This window comes from Pseudopodoces humilis, chromosome 8 (genome assembly GCF_049639895.1).
Source record: "Pseudopodoces humilis isolate 2021_Gansu_Grassland_sample_001 chromosome 8, ASM4963989v1, whole genome shotgun sequence".
In the NCBI taxonomy this organism is placed as follows: Eukaryota; Metazoa; Chordata; class Aves; order Passeriformes; family Paridae; genus Pseudopodoces; species Pseudopodoces humilis.
In genome coordinates this window covers 4345280-4362329 of record NC_142207.1, presented here as the reverse complement: position 1 = coordinate 4362329, position 17050 = coordinate 4345280, and the positions used below count along the sequence as shown (strand labels likewise).

General features: G+C 42.5%; 1 protein-coding gene across 1 annotated transcript in view; it reads right to left on the bottom strand.

The window, feature by feature from the left end:
• Positions 1–17050, bottom strand: part of LRP1B (LDL receptor related protein 1B) — a 714787-nt gene that overhangs the window by 619684 nt on the left and 78053 nt on the right. The window contains exon 3 of the mRNA XM_088058617.1: positions 4225–4640. Coding sequence (XP_087914743.1) covers positions 4225–4640 — 416 coding nt within the window. The remainder of the gene's footprint in view (positions 1–4224; positions 4641–17050) is intronic.

The window sequence follows — 17050 nt, the reverse complement described above, 5'->3', positions numbered from 1 at the left end:
ACAGAAACACACACACAGAGCCTGCTCAGGCTCCAGGAGTGCCAGGGGTTTGTGTGTGCACTCACACTCAGCTGAGGGCAGACAGACATCACTTAGTGCCTCCAAAACCAGCCAGCCACTGAAACTGCAATTGTGGACATCTCCCACAATTTCTGACTTTAATTAACCCTTATCACACATCCTGCAAAGAACTACCCCATATTCCTTGACATATTTTCACTCTCCTCTGTAATTTTGCCTCTCTAATGATAGGCACATTCTTAAGTAATGATTCTTTTAGGGTAAATAAATAAACAGCAAAGTCACTGTGACCTTGGAAGCATCTCTTGCACATAAGATACTAATACTTATTATCTATGTTCAAAGCACAACAAAGTTAACTATGGGAACATACACCTCTGTAGTACAGCACAGAAACAGTTTTTTTAGGTTTTTTTCAAGAACGCTTTCCAACAGATGGCCAAGCTGGAGCTCAGTCTGGTGAAGTACAGCAGTGCTGGTACACCCAGTTTCCAGCATTAAGCTGCTAATAACGACAAAGTTGTATTGTAAAGGCTCCCAGTGCAGAGTCACCTGCTGTGGCACCTTACCAGGGAATGAAGGCCATCAGCAGTCGTCCCAAGGAGATAAATTTATCTCACCTGGTTTGTATTTCTGCCACAGGGGTGAGTAATCGAAACTCCCACCAGCCTAACCTTAAGCCTGAAAATTCTATTTCAAAGTAATTTGCTTCCAGATTTCACTTAAATACGGTCAAAGGACACTGCAAGAACAATAAATTCCCTGCTAAGTGGGATGAAGACAGAAGTTTTGGAAGTGTTTTTGTGACTGCAGAAAGGAGTAAAAATGAAGATTTGTCATTCCTTCTAAAAAACAGTTTTCAAATTAGCAAAGAAAAAAAAAAAAACAAACACAAACATGTGATATGCCATCATTCATGAAACTGAGTTTTAAGTTACGTGACAAAGTTTTCCCATCCCATATAAAGTCTCCCTTTGCAGGAGCATCTCTTGTCTGCAAGACTTTGCTGTTCCACCATGCCAGCATCTGCCTGAGAGCTCCAAAACACTAAAAGCACACATGAAAGAGTGGGAGAAGACAGAGGCTCAGCGCTGCTGACAGCAGTGACATGCCACCAAAACCCAACACAAGCAATCCTCAGCACAGACAGCAAGTCGATTAATAACGAGCAATGTAACTCATTAATACTGGTGTGGATACACATCTCACTGACAGCACCGAGATTATCCAGTTAAACTCCCATTATCCGGGGCATCTCTGCAATTTGGATCACCTCTAGGTAATCACTCCATGCAGCGGATCTATGTGATGACGTTCACAACAGCAGACACAAAAATCAAGGATGACAAAAAAGGGTGTAGGAGCCCAGGCAGGGAGCAGAGTGAAGCTCCAAGGCTCGGAAGAGCTGTGGGAAGGAAACGCCCACCAGAACCACAGAGTACCGATGGGACTTGTGAAGTTCCCTCGAGCGTCTGTAGGGAGAGCAGGTAACAAATGTTGCCTTCTCAGCTTCACAAACGGTTCGCAAGGTTTTTCCCAGGCTCCTGAAATTCGTTTGTTGCAGCTAAACTGTGAAGGAGTTGCAAGTGTTGCAAGGAACCTGGCTCCATCCGTTTCCTCTGGAAGAACTGACTGAAGCAGAAGGAAAGGAAATCGCCTCTTTGTGGCTTCAGTGGCACAACCTCAGCTGCAGCAGGACTTAGCCCTTATCCTACCACACTCTCCTGGCTGCATTCCCTTCTGCTCACTTCCCTTTTCCATCTCATTTCCATCTCCCCCTGTCCATATAATTTTCTCTTCCCAATTTTTTTATATACATGAACTTGGAGGAGCTGTAACCTGGCTGAGGACAGACCTGATAAGACTGAAAAATTTTAATTGTATTTTAAACCTAGAGAAAAGGGCTTAGATAATTCAAACTTTGTTGGGGTTCTCCCCCACCCCTTTTTCTCCTCCTGATGTTGCCCAGTGATCTAAGAGAAAGTGTTACCTCTCCCTACAGCCCCTCACTAATATTTTATATTACCATGGCTACCACAACACAGCTATTAACACAACCCATGACATTTTCCCAATTCTCTTATTACCTATGGCGAGCCTCAGTGCATTCCAAATTTCAGTGCCTTTCACATACATTAAGCTTAGCATGCTCCAGTGACTCAGAATTTCCTCCTGTAAAGGAAAATCAGCTTGGTATGGTCAATAATTTTTGCATTGTATCATAAAGTTTATCTGATGTGTACCCTTTCTGGATGCCTCATCCTGAATCCCTTTTAGGTTGAGACCACTTGACTTTTTTTTTTTTTTTTAAACAAAATGCCTTTTAAGTCCTAATTTGTGCAGTGCTCAGTTTTGATAAGACATGACATTATGATATGATGAGTTAGTTGATTCTAAGTAAATTTGATTTATCCCACTTTTGGGGCTGGTATGATTTACAAGGATGTTGCCTTTTAAGATAGGATTGATTTTAATATAAGCTGACAGCACCTTTTTTTTTTAGGTTTTTTTTTTTTTTTTTTTTTTTTTTGTGAAACAGTAAATCAGAGCAAGGTAACTATGAAAAAAAAATAAAATGTAAAATTAAAATTTCAACACCAGAAATTAATATTCATGCATAACTGACACTTGCTTACTGCTATGAAGAAATACAGAGCGACAAATCAGTTTTCAAAACAATTCCACAAAATATTTGGAAGTTTGATTTTTATTCATAAGATCAGATGCAAGCTACAGTTGCTGAAATCTAATCTGACTGTTCTGTGAATACCATGGAAAGTTCTTGAAATATTTTCCATCAAACAAGCACTACCACGACCACGAATCTTTGTGAACCAAAGCAAAAGCATATGTACCTTCATAAAACTGAAAAGGTTTCCTGAGAACCTTTCCTCTCTGGCTGTCCAAGTGTTCTATGGAATACTATCCTCATTTCCTCGTAATATCCCTGCACCTTGTGATGATGCAGTGTTTTAAACATGCAAGTTTGTGATGCTGCAGCAATACTTTTCTCGTTGATAGGTAGCTATTTCTCATTTTCGCAGCATGAATCACCTATGTAATTCTGATAGTTACATGGGAAAGGGACGGGAGAGGTTCGGTAGTTCGACTGAAGCAGAGATCTATAGCCCAGACCGACTGTGCGAAGGCATCCGCACTCACCCAGACGAGTTGTGAGCAGTTAGTAAACAATTTAGTAGGTAATGTGTACGTGATGGAGAGGAGCTGGATGTCTAACAGTGAGAATTCAAGACTTTAGAGAGTTACATTTTTACTGAAATCTAACTAAACCCTCGCAGACTGCGTACACCACCACCCTGGGTATCTCATTCATGAGACCACGCAGTTTGGGAGCTGAAGGGCTACAAGCCGACAGACAATTTTCTGGTGAGCAGGGTTTACTACAGCGGTAAGAAAACCTGAGTCAGAGCAGCACACCGCCGTTCCCGCACCTGAGCCACACATAAGGAGGACTTCGGCTATACTTAAAATAATATCCAATTCAAACATCTCGCAGCAAAATGAGAGCGCTCTGGTGACAGTGCAATAAGCGACACTAAACCCCGAGCCCCGCTCCGGCAGGGGAACCGCAACCCTCTTGGACCGGGGACTTCTCTGAGCAGAACAGAGTTGGAAGTTCCGTGATCGCCCACCCCGCGGCTGCGGGGCCCCGAGCCCCCGTGCCCAAATCCAAGTTCAGGCACTGAGCGAGCGGCAACTCGGGGACATTGAAGAGGGAACTTTTGGAAGGCTGTGGGAAGCGGAGGGCGCTCGCCCTTCCTGCGGCACATCTCCGCCGGCCGCGGGGCTGCCTCGGGGAGCCGTGGCCGGGACCGGAGCGGTCGCCGGCAGCAGCGGCTCTTCCCGCCCGTGGCGGATCGCACCCCGGGGCTCGTACCCGGTAAGGCCATCGGGACCACTGGGGACATCATCCTGCTCCAAGCCCCCGTGTATTCGCCGCCGCCAAGGTTCGCCCCCAACCCAGCGCGGCGCGCCCGCAGTCCAGGCGTGCGGGAGCGCGGCGATGGAGCGCGGCGATGGAGCGCGGCGATGGAGCGCGGCGATGGAGCGCGGCGATGGAGCGCGGCGATGGGTGCGCTCCGCGGCCGCGCCCGTCCGCGCAAGGCGCAAGGGAGCAAAACTTCCCGAGCAGAAGCGGCGGGAAGTTCCGCGGCTCCGCACCTCTCCACGTACGCGCCTTACCTCCGCGGGCTGCCGCTGCCAGCGCCTCGGCGACGGGCGGTAATCCCCAGAGCGCCGCCAGGGCCAGAAGGAGCGCGGACATCGCGGCGGGCGTGCGGGAGAAGAGGCAGGAGCCGAGCCTGTCGGCCGCGGGTGCGGAGCGGCAGAGCCCGTGCGGGAGGGGGCGCGGCGGCACCGCCGGCACTTTGCGGAGCGGGGAGCGCGGCTGGGCTCGCCGCACGCAGCGAGCGGGCAGCGCGGGGCGCCGGCGGCCGGCAGCGCCGCGCTCCGCCCCGCACCGCCCCGCGCACCGCCCCGCGCCGCCCCTCACGGCTCCGCGCCGCCCCGCGGGGCTCCGCGCGCCGCCCCCCGCACGCGCGCGCCGGAGGCGCGAAGCCGCCTGAGGGAAGCGGCCCTCAGCCCCTGCCCCCGTCCGCCTGGCGTGGGAACGCGAATGTTCTCTGGAATCTCAGCGCTTGTTTCGGGTTTTTTGTTTGTTTTTTTTTTTTTTTTTAATTCGCAAAGGCGAGTGGGGCTGAGAGAGGAGGAGTGAGTTAGCAAAAAGAAAAAGAAATATATATGTATATATGTTAAAAAAAGAAAAAAAATAGAAATTAAACCCCACAAGCCCTTTTGCCGTGTGAAGCTGCGGGGATGACGATGCGCGGCCTCTGGCAGTGAGCGCCAAGTCGTCGTCCGAAACTGCCCAGGTTAATTTTGGCTTCTGTTAATGATGCTCCACAGAATCGCAGGATGATTTGTGGTAAACACCAACACTTCCAACCCTCCGTCATGGACAGGGACACCTTCCACTAGACCAGGTGGCTCCAAGCCTTGGCCAACCTGTCCTTGAAAAGGGCTTTGTTTTTAAATAATTCACAGACAATGAAAGGAGGGGATCACGCTGCTTTAACAGCACAATGCCATCTCCAACTCAATCTAAGTGTTCTTCTTTGTCTTGAGGTAAGTCTCAGTTCACAGTCGATACAGCCTGTTCAGACTTTATGCGACTTTACATAGGAGTATTATCTTAAAATAGCCCCAAACCAAATCTAGTTTATCACATCTTCACATGTTTGGGTTTTTTTTTATTTTTTTAAACAGACCCTTTAATAGGTGAAAGGTGGTAAAGCTTCTATATCACCCTAAGATATTAGTTTTCTCCAAAGACAGCCAGGCTAATATTGATGGCTGAGACCTTCGCATTCCAAGGGTAATGCCTCAGCTCTTTCACCTTCGGTTTATGTCCACAGCACAGAACCTAAATACCTTTTATATGAAGCACTACTGCCAACAGGCTTCCAGGAGCAGACAGACCAAACAATGCAGAAGGATAGAAAAGTACACAACGTAGTATGTCAAATATTTCATTATTTCTGTTGGGGGAAGTTCAGCTGCCCAAGATCTGAAGTTCCCAGTCTGGGTCCCAGAGTCACCTCTGAGGTCAGGGACTGTCCTCACTGTCCTGAGGGACTGTCAGGACTCACAGAGGGTTGTAGGTTTCCTTGTTGACAGCAAAGGATTTACAGCCAAAGGGGAAAATACAGTTGGATCAAATTCTTCATTCATCTACTGCCTTTAAAGCCAGTGTAATTCCCCTACAGTCAACTAGTATTTATACAGCCATAACTGAGCAGAATTATGGATCCCAGAGTAGAAAACCTTTGCTAATTCAGAAACAGGTCTGAATAAGGATGAAAAAATCTGGCGGTGTCCATGGTCTTGGAAATCGGCTGCTTTTATAACCAAAACGAAGTCATGCTGAATGTCACACTGGAGCATCATTCCACCGGGTTTGCGAAAGAGATTGCTCTGTGTCCTGCCTCAAACTCCCCAAGCCACCTATACGGCTCTTAGGCATTAATTGTGGCTTTACTTGAGCAACCTTTTGCATTTCAAATATAAAAATGTGCAAATACTGGAGCAAAGTGAGAAAAACGTGTGAAGGAAAACGAGGAAATTCCAATTTTAAGGAACTCCTCTTTAAATCATTGACATTTCCCCCATGCCAGGACTGTCACATGGTATAAAGACACACACATTCACAGCAAACACACTGTCCCAGCATTCTCAGGATATGGAACTGTCTTTGCAGAATAATCTTTCATCTTGCAACTTCTCGCATCTTCTGCAAAACTTTCAAGGTCTGCAGGGTTCTAAGTGTTGACACTTTTCCCCCCAAACATTATCTGTTAATTGGTGTGCTGCCCTTTCGTGCCTCCTCACAAAAGAACCTCAGCTAAAATCCTGCTTTTCAACCATCTAATTTGCTGCTTTCATTCTTATTCCATACTTATTTAACAACAGTCCTCACTACTCTCTGTGAATAATTTCCTTTAATGATACGGTACCATTTAGTGCCCATTTGAAACATTAGCATTTATGAGAGACTTTGAAGAAGTGATTGATCTTGCTTTCAATACTTCTGATCACATATGCACATAAGCTTATTAAAATATTTAAATTATATTTATAATAAAGTCAATGGCCTCCTTGTTTACAGGACATAAATTGTTGATATGGAGTATGTGGTTAAGAATTATGACTAAAAACACAATTACTGATAAGTAATTATTTTTCAAATTGCCTAAAAATGTAACTTGCTTTAAGATAACACCACGAGGCAAGAATTTTCATAGAAGTCGGGTTTTTAAAATACAGGCTGTTGAACAAATAAAAGTTGACCTTTGATAAATCATTCCCCTCAGCCTCATTTCCATTAAACATCAATTGCTATGAAGTGATGAAAGGATGGTGCATCTCTATATGGTGGAATGGGATGACCTCAACAGTACAGTAAAAATACAGATAAGTAACTGCCACTCTCATCTTTCCTTTCCACATTCAAAAAAAAGCTGCACCAAGAACTGTATGAAAGTTTTAATGTATATATTATATGAATAAACAAAATGACTTTTGCTGAAATGACCATAATACAAGACAGTATCTATACATATATTATAATTCAGATGTTTCAAGCCATCACCTGCTGTATGACAGGCTTTTAACTTCATACTTGAGAAAGAAAAGGGAATGGCGATTTTAGCTGGAAGCCCTTTCTGCATTTCCAGCCTCCCTCTTGCTGTTTGAATGGACACAGCTGTGTTCAGATTTCTGTGTGGTGTCTGAATGTCGAGACACGTAAGACCAGTGGCAGGTACACAGCTCAGGAACCAGACTGGCTTGTCAAATATTTATTGAAGTCTTCACTCAGTCCCATTTGAAAAAAAACCAGAAGCACTGGAGAGTTACACAGAGAGCAGATACAGTGGAGAGCTAGAGAAAGGAGTCAAGGGAATCTCTTTTCCTTATAACAGCCAAAAAAAGGAAGTTAATTGCATAGGAGACTAGACTGAAGTACTTGTCAGAAGTAAATTCAAAGTTAAAACTGCTGTTAGAGAACTGTTCGCACCTACTGTACTTTATAACTTCTTCCTCGTAATCAGAATTATTAACACTGACAAGTTAAATAAATTAATTCATCAAGCTATAGAATATTATGAAATCTCTTATTGAGATGAATTAAGCAAAATAGAACCAATCATTCATACTTGCAGGTATAATACAACACAGGAATATTAATTATCACCAAAAGGTAATTCTGACATTAGTCACTATGAAACCGCCTGGACTGCATCACTGAAACTTGGGTTGTGCTCTTGTTTATGGTGTACCAGCCATGGCCTTTGAGTGGTTGTTTAGGTAGGCAGGGATGGTGGCACCAGTGACTCCCCCAGTGCCTGATGTGGCAGGGGCAGTGGGGACCAAAGTTGCTGGCTGGTGTACAACCCTTTGCAGAGCATCACAGTGCCTGGCCTGGTTGCTAGGGGATGGTGCTGGCAGCCAGTCCAAAGGCGGTCGGGTGCCCTGCCCTGTCCCACCACACAGAGAAAAGTTGCCAGGCAGCAGCTGACACAGGAGCAGAAAGAAGGCAGAAAGTATTTGAGAGGATAAGGAAGGGAAGAAAGACCAAAGATTAAAAACAGAACAAAAAAAACCCACCCTGTCTGAATTCAGGGGGTTGCATTACACGCTGTCCCTGCTAGAGAAAACATCCCTGAAGGAATTTTTCATTACTGCAGTGCACCATTGGTTTCATTATTAAAGGCTTTCTGAATGTGCATCTCCAACAGCTGCAGGAAAAGTTCTCTATGTGTGAGCTGTAATGTGGATATTTGCATACCAAGTGTCATGGATGGAAATTGCTGCCTGGCAATCTAGATTTGGTGTGGCTTTAATACATAAATTGGGAGGTATTAAAACCCACATAAAAATGGATCAGTGTGAAGACCCTGTCTCAAAAGTGCAACAATAAATGGGACACAAAGCAAAACGCAAAGTCCTAAACCTGGAAACCATGACCTTAATCTGCACTAAACTCCATCTTCCAGCTATTGTAAAGAAATTCTGATTTTTATTTTTTTTTTCTTGCAAAACACTTGAGAAGTGGTGCTGGCCCACACCAGGGGAAATGTAATGAACTGATGCAACTCTTCTAAAGGGCAGCTCAATGCCAGCTTGTGGTAGGCAGACATCTGCTTAGGACAAGTGACATTTTGCAGTTAACTGGACATGCTTAGCGAAGGCATAAATGGGAAATCTTAATGCTGATTGCAAGGTTTGCTTCTCGTAAAAATAGCCTCATAAAAGTTATTAGAACAGAAAAGAACTCATCACCTTTCGAAGTCTGTTTAAAGGACAATTTTGAGACACACACAAAAAAGCCCATTTCTTTCAAAAGAAGCTTCCAAATCATTCTATTACCCAATAAATTAAGATGTTTACATAAAACAAGCCAAGTTCCTTACCCACCATCCTGCTGTACTCAGAGCTGCTGCACCTACATGCATGGAGAGGTGAAATTTATTTCCAATGATTGGAGTAGAAACTCCTTGTCAAAAAAAAAATAAATTGTTCATAATCAGTTCTCAAAAATAACAAGAAAACTAGAAAAAAGAGAAAAATGTCTGGTTCCATCTGTTTCAAACTCCCATGGTAAAATTTATGACCAGACCACATGGCTTATTAGCCAGTTTAAAGTACTTCCTTCACCAGTTTATCCCAAAATAAATATATTCCAAAGCTCTGAGTAACACAATAGAATTACCTTTGTTTAATAAATGTGATTTTCTGAGATGGTGGACAAAGTTCATCTCCCAAATACCCATGAGCATGTGCTAAATCATGGATTTGTCATCTTTAGTCCTGAAGGCCCTGTTACTGAAATTGTTGAGATTTGGGCAATTAAATGCATCTCCAGTAGAATCAAGGGGTAGCAGAGACAACCAGTCCTACCATTAGTAATTTAGGATTAACTCCATAGTTTATGGCATTCACACAACACCTATTAAAAACCCACATGAAAACTGCCAAAGGAGAGAACTTTTTTTTTTTTTCCTTTTTTAATTAGATCTTAATGCAACCTATTTATGAAATTTTCAATTTCATTGTGCAAATGTTGTGAGGTAAAGTGTACAGCTTTATCTACTTCTTCTGTTTTCCTAAACACGACATCAGGAATAACCTAGTAGGATCTTTCTCAGTGATAGCAAATGATTAAAATAATAATAATGCATAATGTCATTGACAGGAGTCATTATCCATTTCCACAATCTCCTGTTATGTTCCCATATCTTACTACTCTCAAGGATCATATATTTGCAATTTGCCAGAAGCACAGAAGGAATATCTGAAAAACAAGGGCTTTTTTTTAAGACTTACACCTGGTGGTACTGAAATTGGAGAAACTTGTGTTGTAAATGGATGCTATTTGACAAATATCAATTGTGTATTCCCAGTAATGTAGCATAAGAAGTAAATAGGATATACCACAGAAACAGGGGTGCCACTCTTGACAAACCTGGGGAGCTCATGGTTGTTTGGCAAGCCCTGGAAATGCATAAACCATTTCTCCTTGTGCAATAAAACCAACCATAGTATTTATTATTAAAAAATTACAGTTACCATTCTCTGTTGTACAAAGGCTCTTCATGACAAAATTATCCCAGCTTGAAGCAAAACAGTGGTGACGCTTCACATTTTCATTTTAAGTGATTTTCCTAAGGGAAGAGCCTTCTCTTTCCACTCCAAACGTACCTCCACAATACTAGATTCAGCAACCCTATAAACTCATAACATTTTCCCTTCTTGATAAACGTTAGTCTTGCGTTACTGAAGGAGCTTGTACGAATGCTCTCCTTCTGGCACAATATTTTCCTACAGAGAAGTGGAATTTTACTATTTGGATGAGGTTTAGCCCTGTGGCTGGTGGTTCATCATCCCAGACTCTGTCCCACCCCTTCTGCAGCAACATCAGCACTGCCTGGCCAGGCACGAGAGCTTCTGTGCCGAACTGTTTACTACCCAAACTTCCTTTAACTTTACCTCTAGGAGAAATTAGTGGCATTTACCAGTCTGAGATGTTTGGAAAATTATCCTGCTGACAGCTATTATATTCACTTTATACTCCCTTCTTCCAGAATGTATCAGAATGAAAACTTATGAGTCTGCACCGCAGCGTTTCAAGGGCTATATGAGCCTCCCCCCCGACTACAAAGCAAATTATTGTGTGATGGCAGCCAGGTGCCATAGCAGGGTTTTCGTTCTGGTTTTGGGCTAAATCTGATTAATCATAAAACAGATCAAATAAAAGAACATCTGGTACAAGATTTTTGCCATCAGATAAAGGCTTTACGATGGTGGTCCAAATGACTGCTGTGGCAAACAGCCACCACTACAACAGTAGACAAAAAAATAATAATAAAAAAAGAAAAATCAAAACATTTTGCCTAAATAATTGTTTCACTCCATAAAGCCAAGAGCAGAGTATGCAAATGTCATTAAAGCTTAAAACAATCCCAAAAACTCGGTAGGCAAATAATAATTGTCTCTACTATTGAAACACCATGTACAAGGTACCTTGTTTAGAATTTAAAAATGCAGACAAGCTCCACAGTCTGCACGATGCTCTTACGCTTTTAGCATAATCAGGCTCTGAATGTCATTTAAATGCACCTTTTAATATCATTTTGTCTTTCAGCGGGGAATTGTAAGGCTGAGACAAAAAAACGGTTTAGTTTACTTCCCTCACTTTTGTTCTTTTCATAAAAGGTAATGTGAAAATGTGCTCCAGGCTCTGCCCCATCCCGGCGCAGACGAGCTGAGAAGTTTGGAAGGAGCGGGATCTGTTTGCAGTCCTTGAGTGCCCCCCATAGGCTACTGCTCAAATCATCGCTTTAAACTAGGCTCAAACCCAAAAATCTTTCAATTTGGAGGGAAAAGGAGCCCAAAATCTTAAAATCGAAGTGGTTTCCCCGCCCCGGCCCCCCAGTAAAATTATATATCACAAAAGAAAATTACAATGGTTTACATAACTGTTGAGCCAGTCACTATTTGCACTGTATTTTATTTTTTGAGTAGTCTGTGTTTAGTAGGGTTAAGGCTTCAGATAATTATAAATATAATTTATTTCAATGTGGCCATTCAAATTGAAAAAAATCAATAGATATAGCATATTTTAAGAAGCATAATTGTTACTTTGCCAACAGAATTAACAATGAATTCAAATTTTTATGAGAATAAAAAGCATGCTGTAACTTGAAATCATCTAGTTCTCAAAATAATTGATACAAATTCATAAATTCTATTAGAAAATTAAAAAAAATACCAACTAACAAGCTAATTGTGACAAATACTTTAAAAGTAGAACTCTTAAACTTATGTAAATATTATCTTTTTTTTATAATTTACACTAAAATATGTTGTCTTTTGATCTGTGGTTGATGTTAAAGTTAACCTCATGCTTTCTAGCTAAAGAAACTTCACACATGACCTTGGCAGGGTCAGGCACCTCCTTGTCGTGTACCTACCCACCTTTGGAGCAGCTCATGTCTGCACAAATGCACTTAAGGAGCATGAAGAAGGGAAGTGGCAGAAGAGACAAAGGAAACTATTGAGAGAAAAAATAATTAAAATTAACTGGGATATAAAAAAAAAAAAAAGTTCAATGGATGCAGTCATTGAATAATACGTTAGAAGGTGCTTCAGAATGGAACATAAACCCTCTGAGGGGTTAATTCCCCCAGGCTTATTTGGCTAATACTGTTAGAGAATCACAGAGTTTTCTCTCATGTCTGTAGATGGAATAACAATGAAACACAGAAATTGCTACATGAAGGAGAGGGAGAGCTGAAAATTAGAAACTACAGTGAACGATGCAGAGGGAAACTCCAAATTCAACTTCTAAACAAAGATCACATTTATTTATCCCTTCCTTGTAACAGATGCACATAGATCTGCTACCAGTGTAAGTGCACAAATCAGAATTACACAGCTCTGTACATTGAATTTAATCCCTGACCTAAATCTGCAGAGTAACCGTTCCCATGGAATGACTTTGACTCTCCTGGGTGTGAAGTCCAGCGCATTTGCTGTTACCTTTCTTTCACAGGAGAGGCTTTAGCTCACGTGTACGTGGCTGATGCAGTGGGACACCCAGCAGCCTCTTTCTCCTCCCAGGCTCTGCAGTGCACACTGAGTAGGTCTGAAATTAGTTTCGTTATACAAGTTGTTAGACAGATCTTGACTGATAATAGTTTTACAGTCTCTGCTTGAGCTTTTAGAAGGATTCCTCTTGAAAAATATGATTCTGATTCAAAATGCTGATTTGCTCCCTTTCCCCTCTCTCTGTCTTCTCTAAAGGATGGGCATCCCCCTCCTCTGGGCAGGACAAATTCTGACAGTTCTTTACCCAGAATGAGGATACAGGTAGTGCTGGTGGGGGAAAAAGAGAAGAGTAGAGAGACCCAAGACCTTTCTGTTGAACCAACTCTGTGTTTTGGTGATCCTGGTTGAGGTGGGAACTTACTTCAATAACCTGAGCAGTTCTTTCATGGCTGTGTGCTACCTGCCCATCTAAAGGGGGAGCAGAGCAAGCTGTGCACTCATGCAGAAATGAAAGGGCACTGGAAAGGAGTTAATATCCAATGACAGTTACATGTGCAGAAAACTTCAAGGGCTTCAACATTTTTGTTCAATACAGGCACAGCAGCAAAAGAGAGCGGATGATGTCAAAGCACACGTGGATATCTGTGGGTGTGGGGGACCTGGCCTGAGGGACTGAGGCCTCACTTTCAGCTCTAATCACGAGGATATGGACATGGACCTGCTCTTCTCCCATCCTTTTCCCTTGATGGCAACATAGTTCTCTGCACATGTAGAAAAATGGGGCTCAGCTCCTTCATGCAGGAGGGACAGTTCAGTATCTGCCTGTTCCTTTTCAAAAGGCTTTCAAGGATTCTGTCATATAAGTCTGAAAGGAAAATTGCAGCAAGATGAAATTCCTTCATGGATAAATATCTAAGTGACTAGAAACAAAGGGTAGCAGTAAATTTATTATTATTATTATTATTATTATTATTATTATTATTATTATTATTACTATTATTATTATTACTATTCTCAGTGGGGAAAGTGGAAGTCACTCCAGGAGTCCCCAAGGATATTTCTGCAGCATCATATGCAAGCACCAAGAAGACAACTCTTACATTGGGGTTTACACTTTGCCCTAATACATGCTGAAGCTTTGCATAAACCAGTAACCTGGTCCCCTTCCTCTGAATGGGAATGCAGGGGATTGAAGAGTGAGGAAATGATACAGGGAGCAAGAAAACACAGAAAGGGAAACCCAAGAAATGAGCAGAAGAGAAAGTCACTGGCAGCTGGGCCAGTTGGGAATACTGGTCCTAAGGGAAACATTCTCCAGCTGATCTTAAAAGCTTATTCAAACAAACAAAAGAAAACAAAATTTAAAAACAAAAACAAAAACAAAAACCAGGTAGAAATGGGAATTAATTATCTGATGGAAAGATTTAAATAGACATTGGTTAAATAGACATTGGTCCACCAGAGGATTATTGAATTAAGTGGCCCTGCAGCTGTCAAAATTAGACCTTATTTACCCCTTTTCTGTCTTTCTTTGCATCAGAATACATCCCAAAGCTGGCACATGGCCAATACTTTAAGATGATGAAAATAAACTTAAACTAGAAGATTCCTCCCATTAACTTATTCTGAACACTGTATTCAAGGGGTACAAGTGTCTGCAAAAAAAGCCCAGAATAAACAAACAAAAAACCCAGACACAAGGTATTTATGTCTTTTCTCAAAGTAAACAAAAGTATCTCTGCAAACACATAAACTAGGAAGGACAAAACCATTTAACAAGCTCTCATATTAAACATACTTTGATAGAAAGCTTAATTCCTTCTTTCTGAAAAAAAAAAATTCTACAAGGATAATGCTGTAGCAGGACAAGTGGCCGGGATTATTTGAAATGAAGGCAGGACGATCTTGTAGTGCCCTATGGCAATCCATCTGGGGAAGATTTCAAAAATATCCAACACTTACTTTAATATAGTCTGTCCCAAAGGCAAAACTATTTGCTTTTCACAAGGATTTTTATGAGCTACATCTTAAAAGTAATCACTGGCAGAGATAATTTATTGTTAGCCAGGGAGGATATTGAAAGGCAGGGGAGCTATTAATCATCTATGCAGATATGGGTGAGATGCTGGCCCTATGGAAGTCAATAGTAAAATTCCCATTGACATCTGTGAAGCTGGGCTATTACTCTCTGTGCTGGAGGTTTAAGTGTTTGCTCTGTCTATTAGGTCAAGTTTCTCGTTCGCATAATTTTCTGATTTACACAGAGTTACGCCAAGGTTTGACAGAGGAATATCTCCAGTTTGCTGAAATTAATGTTTTTCTGCAGGAGGACTGCTTCAATACTTATAATAGGAATTGTTTCTGTATTACAAGGTGCAGGCATGCTGTAAAATCTGAGTGTAGAGGTACGGTCAGTCAGTGCAGAATTGTGAGGAGGGTGTGGCTGAGATCATGTTGAGTAAGACAGAGTCACACTCTCTTCCACTGATGTTTAATTTTGCTTTCCTTGGGAGAAGTTCACAATGGAGCTGTCAAGTAAAACAAACCAACAGCAAGTCCAATAAACAATTCCAGGAATATCCACACTCAAAATGCTTTCATACAATTACCAGTCTCCTTCAGAATAATCCATGCCTTTCATGAAAGGTGGGGATATGAGCCCCAAGAGTTAATTCTGCATAAAAAAGAAAAAAAAATCTAAAAAAACGCATTTCTTTAAGCAAAGCTCTTCCCTTTTCTGTTGGAGAGGGTGTTATGTTTTATAGCAGATCACTTGGTGATATTGTGCCTCTTAGATGTCATTATCAACACACTCTCACTCCTGTCCAGTATTTAGATTCTTTGTAAAATGTGTTGTCGATGCTTCATAAAGCTCCATCTCCTCTGCAGTCATAAAGGATGTGATCAAATTATTTTTACCTGCTTGTAGACAAAGTGCTCTGGAGCCATCATTTTTAGTCTCAGCCCATGGGAACAGAAGTGATTAAACAATTGCTGTTTAAAAATAGCATCACACATCACCAGCAGTCCATCGTGGAGTCAGCTGTAAACCAGCAGCAGCAGAAATGTTTGTTTTCACCCTCTTCTGGGCTGTCATGGCAGACAAAATATTCTCTTTCTCTAAATTGATTTGTTCTGAAAGCCCAAGTATATTTGTTTTCCTGAGCAAATCCTTATGATTAATAATAGTAGGTGAGAGTTATTCTGTGTGCTTTATTTTAATGACTAAAACCCAAAACACAGGGAGGTTTGTGTTCAAACAAGGCTGGAACAAAATTCAGTGAGATATTTTTGCTTTTCATGTGGTTTTTTTTTGGTGTTCAGGATTCAAATCTGTAGCACCACACTCTAAATCCCTATATGGGAAAAGCAGGGTCAGGCCCCAGTGGTGGATTAAATCTCACTATCCAGAATGTTTGAAACTGCTGTTTTGTTTAGAAGCATGGGGCTGATAAAAGGGATGATAGCCTTATCTATATATTTGTTTCCATGTATATTCAAAACAGGCTGAAAAGCCTGGTCTCTCTTAATTAAATCTTATTAAATGAATAAATATGAGATTTCCTCCTGTTAAAGCCCAGCCTGCTGCCCAAGCTCAGACTTTCCACACCGTGCAGAGTTGGATCACGCAGGTTCAGCTGGCTGAACCCTGTTGTCAGCAGCTTGAGTGATAGGTTCAGAGCGCACGATCTGGTCTGGTGCATAGAGAATAAGATCTATTGAACATGATTCTGGCACCCCAGAGCTTGAAATTAAGATTCAAAAAACACACTGGCCTCCTTCCCAGGGCTGTGCGATGTCAGTCCTGGCAGTCAGCACCATGGTCCCACTTCCTGGGACCCACGTTCCTTATTTCCACCTCAGAGAGGAGCGTATGCTCCCCTCCAAGGACTCAGGCAGCACAAGGTGAAATTCCCAGGCTGAGGACTCATCTGGGCTTCCTAAAAATACAGCCCCACCTCATTATTCCCTGGGAGAGCGAGCACATGGAGCAGGCAGGAGGCTAGGACAGCAGAACTGGACCAGCAATCAAACCCACCAGGAGCACACCCAGATCTCAGAGGTTTTGACATACATTGCTCTCCCCACCCTTAGGTGCCACATATGAGCTGCTTTCTGTCTGTCTGCCATCCTGTGGCTGGCCACCCATCCATCCCCAGTTTGGGAGGGGAAGTGCTCCTGGGTATGGAGCATGTGCTGCTCTTCCCTGAACAGTGCAGAAGGCAGCCAGCAGCAGCAGAGGTGGGTGGTGGATGGCACGGGAAGGGACAGGAGAATGGTCCAGGCCACGTGATCAGTGTTCGGCACGCAGAAAGGCATCAGAAGCAAAAAACATCTTAATTATGGCAATTCAAGGCAGAAGTAAAATTGCTTCCCTAATTTTGGAGAGTGCTGATAGGAA